Source organism: Chinchilla lanigera, unplaced genomic scaffold (assembly GCF_000276665.1).
Source record: "Chinchilla lanigera isolate Chin_1 unplaced genomic scaffold, ChiLan1.0 scaffold00012, whole genome shotgun sequence".
Taxonomy (NCBI): domain Eukaryota; kingdom Metazoa; phylum Chordata; class Mammalia; order Rodentia; family Chinchillidae; genus Chinchilla; species Chinchilla lanigera.
In genome coordinates, this window is record NW_004955413.1 from 28234090 (window position 1) to 28252228 (window position 18139).

The 18139-nt window shown below is 56.8% G+C and overlaps 1 protein-coding gene across 2 annotated transcripts; it reads right to left on the bottom strand.

The window, feature by feature from the left end:
- Positions 1-874: 874 nt before the first annotated feature.
- Positions 875-16810, bottom strand: Ttll1 (tubulin tyrosine ligase-like family member 1). Of its 2 annotated transcripts, none has more exons than XM_005379432.2 (11): positions 16668-16810; positions 14317-14388; positions 12442-12558; positions 10474-10682; positions 9721-9901; positions 9069-9203; positions 8751-8859; positions 6683-6826; positions 5292-5378; positions 3388-3551; positions 875-1176 (listed from the first exon to the last, which is right to left on the bottom strand). In XM_005379432.2, the coding sequence occupies exons 3-11, from the start codon at positions 12552-12554 to the stop codon at positions 1047-1049; spliced, it is 1272 nt and encodes a 423-aa protein (XP_005379489.1). In that variant the 5' UTR covers positions 12555-12558; positions 14317-14388; positions 16668-16810; the 3' UTR covers positions 875-1046. The 2 variants fall into 2 exon arrangements, with proteins under 2 accessions (XP_005379489.1, XP_013367144.1); XM_013511690.1 differs by lacking the exon at positions 16668-16810 and adding an exon at positions 16186-16599.
- Positions 16811-18139: the final 1329 nt, after the last annotated feature.

Here is an 18139-nt window from a genome sequence, read left to right on the forward strand (position 1 = left end):
GGCGTGAAGCCTGGTCCCACCCAGACCACCCACCCCACAGCTGCTGCAGACAGACAGCGCCCGACCTGAGCCCCTCGGGACCCGCGGTACGGAGCCCAAGTCGGACCAAACCGCAGCTTCTTCAGCTTGCACGGCCACTTCCCAGCTGCCTGCCACGCACTTAGGGCCTTCTCCTTCACTGTGAGTGGGAAACCGCACACAGGCGCTATGCACACGAGGGTGCACTCACCCCGCGTGACGTCTACGCTGTCCACACGCGGGGACCAAGGGTCTGAGAAGAAATCCATCTCAGTGCTTCCTCCACACAATACCACAAAAACAACATCTTAGGACCGAGCGCATAGCAAAACCAAGGGGGAAATGTGGCGTGGCAGCGTACAGCTCTAACCCCAGCACTCAGGAGGCTGAAGCAGGAGGACTGCTGCAAGTTCAAGGCCAGCCTGGGCTACATGAGAGACCGTGTTTTGAAAAAACAAATAAACAACAAACAAAAGGACACTTCAGTGTGGTTTCCTGTCTTACTTTTAATTTAGTGCAAAACTTCAAAACACAGATACCTTATAACGAGCTGGCTCACAGGCGTGGCTGCCACCTTCCAAGGAAAGAGCTCACTCTTTACACTTCTTTTTCTTGCTTTTTTTCCCTTAGTATGTGTGCTGCCGAAGCAAGCACGTTTTTGTGGTTCTTTTGAGAGACGATTTCACTCTGCAGCGCAGGCTGGTCTTGAACTTGCCTATGGAGCTCAGACTGGCCTTGAACTCACAGCGATCCTCCTGCCTCAGCCTCCCTAACAGGATTACAGGCATGCGCCACCACGCTCAGCTCATACATTTCAGTCTGTCCTTTCAGCTTTCATGAAATAAGACTCCTCACCTCCCAAACACAAGTGATTTTATTATTTACACAGCCTGGGAGTGGAGAAGCACTAGAAAAGGGGAATTCCCAGAGGCCCTCCGCAGGCAGAGGGCAGGGACAGCCTGGGCTGGGTCCGCACTGCTCCAGCCAGTCACTTCCGGGTGTCGCTTCCAGACGGTCACTTCCGGGTGTCACTTCCAGGTGGTGAGGACGGCCCTCCCCGCGTCTCGAGAGCGGCCCCCTTTGGGCCCTGGCGTCTGGCCCGTGCGACTTCTGAGCTCCCGGTCCACCCCGTCCCCCTGGGCCAGCTCCTCGTCGTACCTGCAAACAGAGGTCTCCAGGGTCAGGAGCTCTTGCTGAGGCAGGGGGAGAGATGTCAGCAGGCCGTGGCCTGGCCTGGCCCTGGGTCCTGTCCCCGCCCACCCCAGCCACAGCCTTTTTTTTTTTGAGACAGGTCTTGCTATGCAGTTCAGGCTGTCCTTGAGCTCACATTGTAGCCCAGGCTGGGCTCGAACTCACAGCGATCCTCCTGCCTCAGCCTCCCGAGTGCTGGGATTACAGGCGTGCGCCACCATGCCAGGCCCAGCCACAGCCTGGCTCAGGCGGCTTCCACAGCCCACAAAACACCCAAAGCCGCCGAGACTGAGCGCCCCCTGGTTAAGGTGCCTCTGTGCACGTCTCCGCCAGGTGACATGGTAACAGGCCATCAGCCAGCGTGGCAGTGGCCACAACGGAAACACGAGGCGGCCCCCAGCAGCCTGGGCGGGGAAGACTTGAGTCTCCCAGCGCTTCACACGCAGCACCCAACCCGCTCAGCCAGGAGCAGGTGTTGGCAGGCTGCCGGGAAGGCCTGGGTGAGGCACGCGGCTCTGCACACTTCTCCCTGCCTGACTGGTGGCCGCGGCTGGCGGTCACGGCATTGGGCCGGTCCCACCCTTCCGCCGTGCGGTGCTCCTGTCCCGAGGTCCCTGAGGCTGGCGGGGCGTCACCTGCACCTGGAGCAGTTCCAGCAAACGTGGCCTCTCCCCAGGGTGACTTAGAGCTGGGGTACAGTGGCCTTAGGGCGCTGCCTGTCCCCCAGGGCTCACAGGAACAGGAAGCTGGTGGTGGGCATTCCAGTTCATGCCCCTCGGGCCGCACTGGCACTGCTGCCCCAGATCGCCCTCTCCCTTGGGGGTCACACAAGGCCAACATTTTGCATCTGGCACCTCCAGGGTCCGCTCTACAGTTGTTCTTCAAACTAGGTGTGGTGGAACACTCCTGTAATCCCAGCACCAAGAAGGCTGAGGCAGGAGGACCATCAAAAACCCAAAAGAAAAAGGAAAAATGCCCCCCAGAGCCCAGTCCAACTTGGCACAGTCTGTCCACCTCAGGAAGCCGGCTGGAAGAGGAAGGGCCACGGCGGCTCTGCTCGAGTTACACAAGCCCTGAGGGGCCAGGCTGCCCCTCAAGGCTGCCGCCTGCCAGCTGCCTGCGTCTGTTTGGCCTTGAGGCTGCAGAGGACGCTCAGGCATGCAGGGGCCTGTGTGCCCCATGTGATCGTCTGTCCTCTGCTCAGGTTCCAGCTCCTTCCCTCCCCCCCCCGCCCGTCAGTGGTGCCCGGACTGCTGGGGCCCGGCCCTCACTGTCAGTGGTGCTGGAGTCCCCCGTGACCTTCCTGGAGTGGAAGAAGACTGCTCAGTGGATACAGACAGGGATCGGGCCTTTCTTCCTTCCAAATAATACCAGTGGGGCTTCTAACCCCCACCAGTGTACTTTATTTTGTTTTTGTTTTTTGAGGCTGGGTCTCCCTGTATAGTTCAGGCTGGCCTTGAACTCACTACGTAGCCCAGGATGGCCTCAAGCTCAAGGCGATCTTCCTGCCTCAGCCTCCCCAGTGCTGGGACTACAGGCGTGCGCCACCCGGCTTCTTTTCTTCCCTTCTTCCCTCCTTTCTTTTGCAGTGTGGGGGTGGTTTTCTGGGGGCTGTTTCTGTCCCTGTAGGGCCAGGCCGCCCCCATGCCTGGCTCCACCACTGCCCCAGGTGTGCCTCCCCCGGGGCACCTGCCTTCCGCAGCCACGGCCCTCCCTCCCAATGGGCCCTCGCTCTGGCCGCGGTCTCGGCCAGCCCTGCAGGTCCTGAACCACTCCAAGCCTGTTTCCTCCTCTGTAAAAGGAAGCTGAGGAAACAGGAGCCGTGGCGCTGGGTACTGTTCCCTCCCTTCAGCTCAGTTGCACCGTCGTGCCCACTTCACAAGGGGCCAGGTGGGCAGTGGAGGCCCACAACAGCCACAGGTCCTCAAGTCCCACGGCTCCAGGGGGAGCCGGGTGTCCTCCCGGATGTCCCCACCCTGCCCTCCCCACCCCCTCCTGCTGTCCCCGTGGCCGCTGGGTGCTGGCGCTGGCGCTGGCGAGCTGGACAGACCGGTCTGGGCCAGCCCTCCAAGAACCATGTGTCCCCAGTGGGGCTCTGCCTCTACACACATGGCCCCGGAAGCCCAGCCCTGGCCTCTGCTCGAGACAGAGGACAGGCGGGGCGTCCCGCAAACTTACAGGATTTCGTAATTGCCGAGCACCTCCTTCGGGGGAGACTTGTTCCATTTGCAGTCCGGGATCTCCCCGTTGGGCACCGCGATGTTGAGGGTGTCGTTAATCAGGTTGTACTTAAGGATCCGATCGTTGGCCGTGCTGGAGGTGAGAGACGGGGATGCGTTAACCTAGGAGAGGGAGAACACAGGCTTCACTCACGCTGCTGGCTCCGTGGGCACGAAAACGTGTGCTGCGGAGAAAATACGGGCTGTTACCCGCTGTAGGTAAAGCTGTCACCTTCCATGTGAAGTTTTTTTTTTGGTTTTCTGAGACAGGGTCTCAATGTGTAGTTCAGGCTGATCTGGAACTCACTATGTAGCCCAGGCTCTCCTCAAACTGGTAGTGATCCTCCTGCCTCAGCTTCCTGAAGCCTGGGATTAATGAGTGTGCACTGCCACACTGTGTGACCAGCTCTGCCTTAAGAACCAGGAGTTGCATGCAGCGTCTGAGGCACTGGTGACCACAGGGCCCTGGCTGGGCAGCAGTGCAGTTTCATGGACGCTAGATGGCGGCCTTGTCTGCTAAGAGCAAAATGCAGCAGTCCAGCCTGGGTTTAGGTCCAGAGAGGGCCCCCTCCAGTACACGGGCAGCTGATCCCCCCGGCCTCTGCCACGGAACCCACAGGTCAGAAGTGATGTCTGTCCAGGAGAGGTCCAAGGCCTGGGGCTCCCACGGCAGGCCGCTCCAGCCCAGGTGATGAGCAGCTTCTCAGTTACCGCATTTGCGCCCTAGCGGCAGACCTGAGGCAGACAGGGCCGAAGGGTTTTAGGGCCTCGGCTGCCCTTCCGATGGCCTCTGCTGGGGATCGCAGAGTGGGAATTCTCATGATCAAGGCGTGAAGATGAACTACGCTACAGGCAGGCTGGGGAGGGGAGGGAAAGAGGGTCAGCACGTTCTGTGCACGGCCAACTCCCCCAGCACGGACTGCACACGGTGCCAATAAAAACTAACCATTAGAAAAGAGAGGCTTGCCTGTCCCGGTCTTCCCAGTGCCCTGCCAGGGCCTGCGAGGGCCAGAGCCGGCGCCTCCAGCAGAGCTCAGCGGAGACACAAGCTCGGGGAGGCGAGGAACGGCGCCCCCCAGTGTGCGGCCTGCGTTCCTACAGCTCAGCTCCAACGCAGGGCTCCCGTAGGCACCTCCTGGCACGGGGTAAGGACAAGGATGGCGTGCAGGGAGCCACGCCACCCCGCCGACAGCCTCAGAGCCAGAAGGCTCGGCTGGATGTAGGGCGCCTGCACCCCGGCCCTTTGGCAACAGCCCCACCTTCCCCTCTCCTTAAAACAGACAACAGAGAGGTAGAGCATGTCTGCAAACCAGCACCCTGGGAGGCTGAGGCAGAAGGATCACAAACTTAGCCTGGGCAATTTCGCAAGACCATGTCTCAAAAAAAAAATAGAAGGCGCTGGGGACATAGGTCAGTGTGAAGGCCCCGGATTCAATCCCCAGTACCGAAAGAAAGCAAAACAAAAACCCCCAAAGCAGCCAAATGACTCTGCAGGCCGAAGAATAAGAACTGGCCCTGTCCCAGGACAGTGCACCCCTGCTGGCCGAGGCCTCGGGGTTTGTGAGCTCCTGCCCACCGGGGATGATGCCCCCGGAGGTCAGGGCAGGATCGCCAAAGTGGGGACCAACTGGAAACCCCGGGACCACGCTGTTCCAGCCGCCAAGCTCCCTGGAAGATGGACGCAGCGCCGTCCCTGTGCATGGGGCTGGCGGAGATGGGGGGCCGAGGTCAACCCAGCCACCAGCAGAGCGACAGGCCTGGACACCTGCCTCCATCCTCCTGTGCCTGTCCCTGGTGGCTGGGGACCATCGCGCCCGGCGCAGGGCAGAGCCCAAGTGCCCGGAAGCGGGGCCGCGCAGTTACCTCGATGAGCCAGGGCTTCAGCTTCTCGTCGATGATGATGTCGTAGCCGTAGCACTCGAAGCAGTGCTTGTCGTTGTTCATCACCGGCTGCAGAGAGAGGGGTGCGCGGGGGTCACAGGGGGCCTCGGCGACTCACAGGGCACAGGGCCGGCCGGGTGGGGTGCCTGTGACCAGGGACTCAGGCTCCCGGGGGAGACCACGGTGGCAGGTGGAAGACGCCGCCCCGGCCTTGGGACAGAAGCCCCTTCCTGCACCAGCTCCGGGGTCCTATGGGTTCCTCACGAGTTACAGGGCGACAAGAGCCCTCGGGACCCCGGCTGTGCAGCCTGGAGCAGGTCCCAGCACATAGAAATAGACGTGCGCCTGCTTCCCCCGTGACCTCGGCGGACTGCCAGCAAATGCAAGGCCTGAGCTGACAGGAAAAGCGGAGGAAGGGTATTTTCGGCCCTAACTGTGCATGAAACAGCGAAGTCAAGGCGCCCGAAATGAGGAGGCTACGGAAAGCCCATCTCCAACACAGCCTGCCCTTGCTTTCCTTTTTTTTTTTTTTTTTTTTTTTTTTCCATTTTGTTGGTACTGGGGCCTGAACCCAGGGCCTCTGCACTGATCCACATCCCAGCCTTTTATACATTTTTTTCTTTGTCTTTTTGAGATAGGGTCTCCCTATGCAGTTCAGGCTGGCCTTGAGCTTACTTTGTAGCCCAGACTGGTCTTGAATTTGCAACGATCCTCCTGTCTCAGCCTCCCGAGGGCTGGGATTACAGGCATGTGCCACCATGCCTGGCTAGATGTGGTATTTTTTTTTTTTTTTTTTTTTTGGTACCGGGAATCAAACTCAGGACCTCGTGCTTGGCAGGCAGGCACTTGTGCTGGGGAGCTAAATCCATGGTCTCTTTTATACACTCTGAGACAGGGTCTTGTTAAGTTGCTCAGGCTTGGCTTGAACTTGCTCTCCTCCTGCCTCAGCCTCAGAGTGCACCACCACGCTCAGCCGAAGCATCAGTTGTTTTGTTTTGTTCTGTCTTTTGAAAGAGTTTCCCTATACAGTTCAGGCTGGCCTCGAACTCATAGCAATCTTCCTGCCTCAGCCTCCCAAGTGCTGGGATGACGGGCATGCACCACAGTGCCCTGCCTCAAAGCATCAGTTTCTGCCAAAATAATAAATGCAGCAGGCATAAGGAGAGCCGACAGTGGTGCTGGGGGATTCTGCGCCCCGGAGGACCCAGGGCTGGCGCGTAGCCCGCCCCTTCTAAATCTCCCTCAGCCCCCAGCACACCTGCGGAAGGTAAGACAGGAAGCGGGTGTCCTGAGCAGAAGAACAGCAGTGCCACTCCCAGGGCCCGGCTCACTCGGCCTCCCCGGCTCTGCCCACCTGCCTGGCAGCCACTCACCGCCACAGCCTTCAGCGACTGCACAATGATCCAGTGGATCTCGTCGAACAGCTTGCTGGTCACCTCCCTGCCGCGGGTGCTCTCCAGGTAGAGGCGCAGGTTGCTCACAGTCCACTTGCCCCCGTGGATGTGGTTGTAGTCCTCCTGGAAAAGAACGGGCAGTGCCACCCCAGGGGCAGGAGGCCGCTGCGTGTTCACCCCTGGGACAACTCCCCAAGGGCCTCCAGGGTGCTGGGCACCTGGCCAAGCTGGACCACCGCTCATGCCCGCCATCCCAGTAGCAATCCCAGCAGGCTGGGAGGCTGAGACAGGAGGATCTCAAGTTCTAACCCAGCCTGGGCAACTTAGTGATGGTGAGACTCTGTGTCAACAAAAAGTTTGAAAAAAGGTTGGAGAAGTAGCTCAGTTTGGAGGCCTGGGATCGATCAATGCCCAGGAGAGCAAAAATAAATAAAACTCTCAACTCTCAGATATTTCACAAGTGACTATTTGTACCTTTAGCCTCCACTGTGGAGTATGGCCCAGGTCCCCCAGCAAGGTCACCGACTCTCAGCCCAGGCCCTCGGGGAGCTCGCTTGGCCAACTGCCACCCCCACCCAACCCTCTGCTGAGCTGCCGGCATCCAGCCTCCCTGCAGAACATCTCCACAGGGCACCGGGCTGCACGGTGCCCCCTGGTGCCTGCTGTGGGCCTCGGCTCCCAAGCCCAGCTGGCCACTCTCTCTCCCACGCAGGTCCAGCTGCAGACAGTGACCCCATAAAGCTCCCGCTTGCTGATCTCCGCCTCTGTCAGTCACTGGAAAGCCAGCCCGAGGCACACCAGTGCCGTGCACCAGGGTGTGAAAGCACCACACAGGCAACCTCGGACAGCCTCACCAGCTCCGTGCCATCCCTGGGTGAGAAGCTGGCTCTTCCGTCTGAGCTGGGGTGCAGGGGCCCCAGCCCAGGGTCTCTGATGCCTGCTCCCTCCTCTTCCCCATCCCTGCAAATTAATTCCGCACACTCGGTCTGTCTTTGAAGGTCTGGGGCTAGAAAACACCAGTATGTTTGGAGTCTAGGGCTCATTTCATTGCCTTTTTGCTTGAGAACTTCAAACCTAAACAAAAGTCTAATTACAAACAAAGGCCACTGACTTGGAATAAAGACAGAATTAACTATATCTTTAAAAAATACCTCTACAAGGAAAGAGATAATGAATTCCTTTTGAGAAACATCAGTTTTTATTAAAATATTTCAATAAACTGGATCTGGTGGTGCACACCTGCAATCCCAGCACTCTGGAGGCTGAGGCAGGAGAAGGGTGAGTTGGAGCCCAATCTTGAGCGACTTAGCAAGACTCTGTCTCAAAATAAAAAGAGGGTGGAGGGTGTAGCGCAATGTGAAGGCTCTGGGTTCAACCCCAGCACCACACACGCACAGAAAAAGTGTGGCATTGGGTGAAGGGCGTAGCTCAGGGTACTCAATGTGCCCAGGGTGAGCTCCACCTCCGCTGCGGAGCTACAACCAAAACACCGGCGTGCACACTGCGTAAGTGAGTCAGGTGGACTGAATGCATTTTCCACCTGCAAACTTTTCAACTTAAGAAATATTTACTGGGACGCGGCCCCATCTCAGGTCAAGGGGCATCTGTAACACCACTGCCTCCTCTCCTCGGGCAGACTTTGCCAAGGCCCCAGAACCAGACAGGTGGGGCCTAAACCTGCAGACTTCCTCTCACTGCCCATCCGTAGCCCAGGAGAGTCGCACCTGCCACTTAGAGAGTCCCATTCCCCCTGGTGTGGGGCCTTGGCGAGAACATAGATTGAATATCAAGCCTGTACCTGCCCTGTGTGCTCTTTTTCTTTTGTTTTTTTGAGACAGGGTCTCACTCTGTAGTTCGGGCTGGGCCTGAGCTCACTTTGTAGCCCAAGGTGGCTTCAAACTCAAAGCGATCCTCCTGCCTCAGCCTCCCGAGTGCTGGGATTGCAGGTGTGCGCCACCATGCCTGCTGCCCTGTGCTTTCTGGAAAAAAACAGAAAGGAAACCCAGAGTGCGGGTCCACTTGCCCCTGCTCGAGGGACGATGCTCACCCCGTGCTTCTGGATGGCCACGTTGGTGAGGTGAACGAACATGTTGTCCAGCTCGCTGGTGCTTGGCGTGTACTTCACTGTGCAGAACCGGCAAAACCCAAGCTTATACCTAGGCGGAGGTTCACACTGAGTCAGCTCTGAGAAGACACAGAAGCAACTGCAGTGCTTCCCGCTCAGACTGACCCTGGATCAAGGTCAACCCCAGTCCTGACCCTGTGCCAGCCGCAGCTGTACATGAGTGGCTGCATTAAACCAGGAACCCTCACGGTGGCGCTAAGGAGCTCCCTGCAGAAGGGACGCAGAGCCTGGGACACGTACATGTAACAGCGCAGCGGGCGGTAGGTGGACACCAGCACATACAGGCGCAGGTCAAACTTCCTCCCGCCGATGAGCAGCGGGTTGTTGATATAGAGTGAGATCACGTAGGCTTCTTTCGTAGATTGAGACACAAACCTGCACATGCCAGAGGAAGTCACAGTGAGATGGCAGAAGACAGGACAAGTGGTGGCCCACACTTACACTCCCAGCACTTGGGGAGGCTGAGGCAGAAGGGTCAAAAGTTCAAACCTAGCCTAGATAACATAGCAGCTTAGCGAGACCCCATTTCAAATGTTAAAGTTTTTCAAAGGGGCTGGGGATGTAGCTCAAAAAAGAGCCTACAACAGAAAATACGTTCAACCAGTAAGTGTCAGGCTGGGATTGGAGGCCAGGAGCCCGGAGTCCCAGGAGCATGAGCCCCGCTGCCCCAACTACAGTGCCTGCGCCTCCTCCTGAGCACAGCAGCCCCCGAGGCCCCACGGGTGACCACACCACGACCCTTGTGTGGGGTCCGCGATCGTTTAGCTGGCAGAGCCCTGCTGGGACGACAGGGGACCCTTGGTGCGACCTGCAGAACCAGGCGAGGGCCACCCGGCTGGAAGCCCCGAGACCACAGGACGGCAGGTGGCCGCCAGCCCGAGCCCGCACTTACGAGGACGTCTTGCTGTCGCGGGACCACTTCTTGATCTGCGAGAGCTTGTTGATGAGGAAGATGCCCTTGCCCTGGGCTTTGCCACACGGCTTCATGATCCAGGTGCTGGACGGGCTCTTCCGGAACTCCTCCACGAAGAGGTTGTAGTCGGCGGGCAGCATGTAGGTGACCGGGACGAAGTCTGAAAGGTCAGAGACGCCCCGTGCTGGCCAGGAGTCAGCCCAGCACGGGCCACGAACAGGACGCGATCGACACCGCCCGTCAGGTGTGACGTTGTCAACTCAGCCCCAATTCGTTTCTTTCGTTTGTTGGCACAAGGTCTCACTATGTAGCCCAGGCTGGCCTCGAACTTGTGGCGATCCTCCCGGCTCAGCCTCCCAGGTGCTGGGATTACAAGCCTGTGCCACACACCCAGTCCCTCTGCTTCAATTCGGCACTGAACATGACAAGGACTTGTGCTGCTCGAACCCCAAACGCGTGGACAAGTGACCTCGGTCAAGCTCTATGTGCAAAACTCAGCAAACGTTCTTTAGCCCCCACCGCAAGCTGTGAGCTGGGCGCTATCACTGCTGCCCAGCGGAAGAGGAAACTGATGCTGGAGAGGCTGCTTATGTAATTCTGCCTCACATCCGCCCAGCCAGCCGGAGACCCCTAGGGGAAGCAGGTGCCCCCCAGATGCCGCCGACCCGCCCCCTGAAGAGCCAGCAACCACGCACCGCCAGAGCTCAGACCGCGGCCGGCGAAGGCACGAACCCAGATAGAGGTATTTTCCGTTCTCATCCTTTTCGGCCAGAGGACTCCCCTCCTTCTCCAGCTCCTTCCGGTATCTCTTAATGTTCTTCACCATCAGGTCCTTCCGGGTCAGCTCGTAGTGGTTGGGGAAATGGTTGACTATCTGATCGTCCGAGAGCCGGTACCCAGTCTCGACACTGAACACGTTCCGGATGGTCTGCACACTCATCCTGAAACGGAGGCCGCATGGGCGCCTGAGTCCCACGCCCCGCAGGGCCCCACCCTGGCACCCCCACAACCCCAGCAGAGCCAGGGGCTGCCAGCCACAGCGGCACAGGCCGCGGGTCCGGGAATGGCGGTGACCAGGACCGGAGCTGCCTGGAGTCTGTGTCTCGACACCGTCATTCTCTGGCCGGGAACACGCTCACTGACTCGGTCACTGTGATTATGGGTACTGTGGACCTTCGAGCAACGACCAGCCTAACATACGAACAGCCTGGGTTAGGACTAGAATTTTAGCTTTAATTTACAACCAAAGTCTTGGGACTGGGGATTTAGTTCAGCGGCACTGCGCCTGCCTGGCAAGTGCAAGGTCATGAGTTCGATTCCCGGTACTGGAGAAAAAACAAAAAAAAACCACAACCAATGTCTCGAGTTATGACCAGATGCCGGCCGCTTGTGCAGCTGTCAACAAAGAATCAAGATGCCACAAAAGGGTACGTGAGCGTCAGTCTGAGCCCTGCTGCGCGAGTCTGGGTGTAATCTCAGTTGGCGCTTTATAGCATCCTTGTCATTACTGCTATCAGAATGGCCCCCAGACGCTAGAGAAGCTAAGAAGGGAAGGTAAAGAAAACAGTCACAGTAGAAAAGAACAGTGTTAAGGAAAAGACAGGAACCGACAAGCTCAGACCAGTTTTTAGTCCTGAAAAGGCTCAGACCTAGTGAGCCGGAAGCAGCCTAGCGGGCTACGGGTCTGCCAGGGGGAGCGGACGGCAGAGCCCCGGGTCCGTGGAAGGGACTCCTCCCACACAGTAAGCACCTCCCCGCTCACCCTCCCTTCCTGCGAGCCGCAGATGTCGCCCTGAGTGGCAGTATGACACTGTCGTTTCTGGTAAGCTAGGTACATTCGATAACTTTTTGGTGAATATACTGGGAAATCTATTGGTGTCTCTGGTAAATGACACACATTATACAACTCCTCTTTATTCTGAAAAGGTTAAGCGGTGCTTTGGGAGGATCAGAATCCATTATGGGTATTTCCATGATTCCTTATGGTAAAATACTCTTTTTTTTCCTTTTGTCTTTTTGAGACAGGGTCTTGCTATGCAGTTCAGGCTGGCCTTGAGCTCACTTTGTAACCCAGGTTGGTCTTGAACTCCTAAGGATCCTCCTGCCTCAGCCTCCCAGTGCTGGGATTACAGGTGTGCACCACCATCCCTGGTTAATGAATTTTACCCTTAGTTCTTTTACTTATTTATTTATTTTTTGGTACTGGGAACCGAACTCAGGACCTTGTGCTTGCCATGCAGGTACCTGTGCCACTGAGCTATATCCCCGGCCCCTAAATACTCTTGATTTACAACCAACTTGAGTTACAACCAACCTTGGAACAAACCGCATTCACAAGTCAAGGCTCCGCTGTAACATGGCTAACGGATCATCGCAAAACGGACCCCTCATTTCCAACGTTTGCACTCAAATTCAGGAGGCTGAGGACACCTTAAGATAGAAGCTGTCAGCGCAGGGTGCCTGAAGCAGGGCCTCAAGGCTGCTCTTCTTCCCCTCCCGGCTGGATTCACTTCCCAAGGTTTTTATCTGTCAATCATCCAATTAGTTCCCTGGGGCGGCAAACCACGCGCATGCGCACACACCAAGCAGGAACTAACCAGCTGCAAAGCGACACCGCCAGCCAGCCCCGTCCTCGGGGCCACAAGAGACAGCAGTGCTCCAAAGGAAGCTCTGCTTAAGCACAAGATCATCTTCACTCACCAGTAAAAATTCCAGTCCTCGTTCTCTGTGACTTGGACCCATCCTCTCTTCTCGAAGTTATTGATCAGCACCGACTTCTCAATGTCAGTCACCCACTTCACCTTCCCGGCCATGACCCTGGGAGAGACGGGCGTGAGGCTCTCAGACTCCAGCGTCTTCCTCAGACCGGCAGCCTCCTCAACACCTGCAGAGCGACCACGCCTGCGACCCCAGCATGTGGGAGGCTGAGGCAGGAGGACGGAAAGTTCCAGCCCTGCCTGGGCAACTTCCTGACTTAGTGAGTGAGACCCTGTCTCAAAATAAAAAGCGTTGGGGGTGTAGCTCCGGGCAGAAGCTCTGAGCTCAATCCCAGGGAAGGGAAGGGCGAGGGAAGTGACATTCGCCACGGTCAGCCCGTGCCTTCTCATTCCACGGACCAGGAAGCTGAGGTCGGTGGCTAAGAGCCCATGTCAGACCCAGACCCAGGAGTCCTGACAGCCCACTGGACCCAGAGCCATCTCGCCGTGACGTGCCACCCTCTCCTCTCAGCCTGTCACCTCCTTCTGTGAAGGAGGCCTTCAGCAGGACGATGACGTCCACTCGCAGGGTCAACAGAAAGGACAATCGATGTCCCGCTCACCGCAGGGGTGGTGTCATCGACTGCTATGAGTGAGTGACACGGAACATCAGCGGCCACGGCGGGCTGCAGGCTCGCATCCTACACCCAGGGCAGGCTCCGCAAGCCTCCCGCCCACGGGGCAGTGTGAAGCCCATTGGCGTGGGAATTTCACTTTGTGGGTTTTTGTTTTTTGATTTTTTGGCAGTTCTGGGAATGAAGCTGGGGCCTCACACTAAGTTACCTTGCCAGACCATTTTAGTAGCCAATTTTTTGAGACAGGATCTCACTAAACTCCTAAATTCCCTAGATTGTGCTCAAACTCATAATCCTCCTGCCTCAGCCTCCCAGAGGGCTGGGAATACAAGCATGTGCCCCCCATACCCACCTGGGACTTTATATTTTTACCATTTAATTTTAGCCTCACAGCCCTGGCCCCCAGCCCTTGTTCCACACCCCCACCCCCAGTTCAACTGCAAAGCCAGGATTGCAGGGGGACCCCTCCCCCAGCCCAGCACTACCCTTGCCATCACTGCAGGGTGAACCTCACACTAACTCATTGGGGGACCCACACCAGCCGCTGCCTCACCCTGGGGTGGAGCAGAAGGGAGAGCAGTGACCCCAGCGAGTAAGGGCAGCGTGGTGGATGAGGCGGTTTGGCCACCCACAGTGGCCTAAATTTTCACTTGAACTGGATTAAGAGACTCCGGGAAGCTGGGCATGGGGGTGCACACCTGTAACCCCAGCACTTGGGAGGCTGAGCCGAGAGGATTGCCACAAGCTTGAGACTCCTGGGGGGTGACTGGGTCATGGGGTGCTGTACCCTCAGTGGATTCATCCACACCCGGCTGTGCTGTTCAGAGGAGGGGTCCAGGTAGAACTGGCCATAGACGCAGCCTTCCGAGGGCGTCTCCTGCTGCTGCTCGCCTCCTGCTCTGCTTCTGCCCTTTTGAACGGAGCAGCCCTGCTCCGCTAGGCCCTTCTGCCATGCTGCTCCTGTCTTGGAACCAGCCCACCATGGACTGGACTCTCCGAAACCACGAGCCAAGTTAAACCTCTTCACCTAAGCTGTGGGTGTTGGGTAATGGTCCCAGCCAGGGGAGAGCTGACCGGTACAGTCCTTGACCACTCTGGGACAAACATTCTCATCCTCATTCTGCCCAGCAGGAAGGGGAGCCTCGGCTGAGATGTCCTTCTGCCAGATATGCGGTGCTCCTCCTGGCGCCCCCCCCCCCCCCCCTACAACACAGTTGCTGGCAGAGCACCCAGGCCACACTCACCATAGGTCCCCCTGGAGCCAGCAGGCCGCCCACGTCTCCTTCGGCTTCACTGACGCTGGTGCCCGTTCTCGCCTGACACAGAAGGAACGGGGTGAGTAGCACCGCTAAGGCATCGCGGGGACACGGGCCCAGGAGGCACCTGACAGTGTCAGGGATATGGTGGGAACACTGAGGGGCAGTGTCCTGTGTGACAGGTTGCACAGGGGCCGCCTTCCGGGCAAGCGTGCCGCCTCTGCGCCCACCCTGGCTGAGACTAAGGATTCTGGGTGATATTATCCCTGAGCTCCTGCCCCTCATGCTGCTCTCTACCACGGGTGCCTGTGCACCATATGACACCATTTTCCAAGGGGCAGAGTGGGGCCCTGCTGTGGTTTCCATGTGTTGGAACCCTTGTCCCCAAATCCACACGTTGATGGCATCTGGAGGTGGCATCTTTGGAGGGGATGAGGATTAGGTGAGGTCAGGAGGGTGAGGTCCCATAATGCATTGGTGACCTCGTAAGAGGAGGAAGAAGCACGCTGTAATCCCAGCACTCAGAAGGCTGAGGCAGGAGGATCGCCGAGAGTTTGAGGCCAGCCTGGGCTACATAGTGAGTTCAGGGACAGCCTGAACTACATGGTAAGACCCTGTCTCAAAACCAAACAAGAATAAAATTTAAAAAAACCAAAAAGCTGAAGAGGAAGAAAGACCTGGCCTGGCTGTCTCCCCATGCCGTACAGGCGGGCTCCAGGAGAAAAGGAACTTTGCTCTGGCCTCCTCCAGCTGAACCCCTGGCACCCAGAGCTGGGGCTGGCAACAGCTGGTGCTCAATACATATTTGATGACTTTTTACAAACAAATAAATGAATTCTCCCTGCACAGGACCCAACAAGTACCACTGTGACAACCAATAAGTAGGTGAGAACCAGCTCTCCAAGGTAAAAGGCCTTCAGCCCCAGGAGGGCCCTGACCTCCTACAGAATGAGTCCCCAGCCCAGTCTCACTTTTGAGAGACAGCAGGGAGGAAAAGAGAACGCACACTCCTGAGACACCTACCCCTCTGGGTCTGGCCGTAAGAAAATGGGATCCCTAGTGGGTTGTGGTGACACACACCCATAATCCCAACCCTCAGGAGGCTGAGGTAGGAGGAGCACTGTGAGTTCAAGGCCAGGCTGCACTACATAATCACACACACACAAACACACACATACACACACACACACACACACACACACACACAGAGCCAGGTGTGGTGCTGCATGCCTGTAATCCCAGTACTCAGGAGGCTGAGGCAGGAGGATCATCATGAGTTCGAGGCCACCCTGGGCTACTACATAAGCGAGTTCAAGGCCAGCCTGAACTACACAGGCAGACCCTGTCTCAAAAAAGAAAACAAAACAAAAACAAAAATAATCTCCAACCCACCCCCACCCCGTTGTCACACACAAAGTTGCCAAATTGCCCAGGCTGGGTTTGAACTTGCCATCCTCCTGTCTCAGCCTCCTAGAGTGCTGGGATTAAAGGTGTGCACTACCACTCCTGCTTGATCATTACCACTTTTTAAAATGAAGTCCCAACTAGGCCAGGATTCCCCGACTTCTGGATTTTTCCCAATTATCTTTCTTTGAAAAGGAGAAAAGAAAGTTTTCTTACTCTTTAAGAAAACAGTAAATAACAGCGTGCCTAAGGGCTGCCTATGGGTGGGGCGCTTTCACTTGCAGCCCTCTCATCCCTGTCCCTCTTCACAGCCCCTCAGGGCGACAGTGCGGGCCATGCCACACAGTGACTCCCAGGGTCTGTAATTCCTGGGACCGCCAGCCAGCCCTGTAATGCTCCCACTAAGTGTTTCCTGAACAAAGAACCTGCTTTTCGGATTGCAAACCGGCTCACAATGCTAAGAAACGTCGGCTTTAGGATTTGTGCCTATACTGGCCCGGCTCCTCTGCAGTGCATGACAAATCCCGCGCGCTCCGGGTCCAGTCACCTAGAGAAAAAACGAACCGGCAGGAGACCCAAGGCTCCTGTCTCCTACCCCGAGTCCTCCCACAGGTACAGCGCTCCCTGCACAAGATGCCAACAGAAACAACACAGGCTGCAAACGAGAGAAAGGCTAGGAACAAAGTCTGGAGTAAGCAGTAATAAGAATAACGATGCAATTACAGATCGGACAGCACGAGTTGAGTCCCAGGAACTCATAGGAGGAAACAGATACAGTTGCCAACAGAGGTATCGGTGGAGAATGCGGACCCAGAAAACAGCACCTAAAAAGCATAGACTAGCAGCTCACACCGGTTCGCGCATGCGCACTCGCAGGCACGCGCGGCCACACCCACGACGCCCGGGAGGCGGCGGCCGGGGAGACTAGACCTCACCTGTGGACTCCGTGGGAGGCCGCCCCGCACGGCGCCCCGGGCCCGCCTCCAGCCCCACTCAGATGCTCTCGGGAAGACACCGCCCACAGCCCGGCCGAGCAGCCCGTCACTCCCGCTCAACTTCCGGGGCGCCGCCCTGGCAACCGTGGACGCTAAGGCCGGCGCCCTGACTACTTCCGGTGTCAGGCTTTCTTCCCTTTTTCTCTACACCGCGGGTCCCTGTAGCGGCGTGCAAGGGGCTTAGGGCTCAAGAAATGTCAGATCGTCTGCCCTTGCAACTTTAGGGACCCAGAAATGAGACAGCAGGGTCCAGGGCGCGCGATTCAGCCTAAAAGTGGGAAGGAAAGCGGCTAATGATTAGGTCCCACTGCTCACCTCCACTATGGCTCGGTTTCCCATTTGGAAAATGACGGCTGTAAATCGACCTACCTCCAGATAACTGTGGGATAATAGGAAGGTACCGCTCAGCGTGTGCTGATCAATAGGTGGCCCACTCAAAGGTCGCCTCCTTGGTACAGTATTCTTCCGAATAACTATTTTAGAAGTCCCTTCTGTTTAGGGAAAAGCAGCCTCGCCCAAGGATAAATTTAAAACCGAGACTGTACTTGGAGCTGCGTCTCAGCTCCCAAAACTGATTGGGTGGCTTGAACAGGTCACTGTGCTTCCGTGAGCCTCAGTTTCCTTTGCCTGTAAACTGGGGGAAAACATTTACATTGAAGGACTGTGGGAAGGATTCTTAAAAAAGCAAAAAACAACGTAATGTGCTTGGCATAGCTTAGTATGCATAACTGCCCAAATACTTGTGGAGTTGGTTCATAATAAAAGAGCACGCATCCCAGACGACCCTTGCTCTGAAAGGGCGCTCAGAGGCAGCGTGGGAGGGGAGACCATGGGGCCACATACCTGCTTTCTACCTCCCAGAGGTAAGCGCCAGCTTCCGAGTTACAACTTCTTCACTGTGAAGTGAGAATAGTAATCATCTCTCAAGAATACTGAGATGATTTTTTTTTCCGGTACCAGGAACCGAACTCACGACCTCGAGCTTGCCTGGCAGGCACTGGGCCCTGATCTAAATCCCCAGCCCCTTGCTGAGATGATTTTCAATCCCTTGTACACAGCACCTAGGAAGGTGCTGATGTTTATACCATTCGTTTCCTCTCCCAAGCACACGCAGCCATCCCAAAGACTATCGCCAGAGCCACAATACCAGGAGGCACTGATACACACGGCAGGGAAAGAGCAACGGGGGGACATTAAATACCCGACAAGAAACACTCTGGCCTCTGTGGAGAATTACCTGGGAACTAGGGATCCCCAAGAGGAAAAGACAGAAAACTACCTGGGTGTGATGCTTACATATGTAGTCTCAGCATTCTGGAAGGCAGAGGCAGGAGGATTTCAATTTCCAGCCTGCCCTGGACAATTTAGTGACTTAAGATACCTTATCTCAAAAAACAAAGCAAAACAAAACA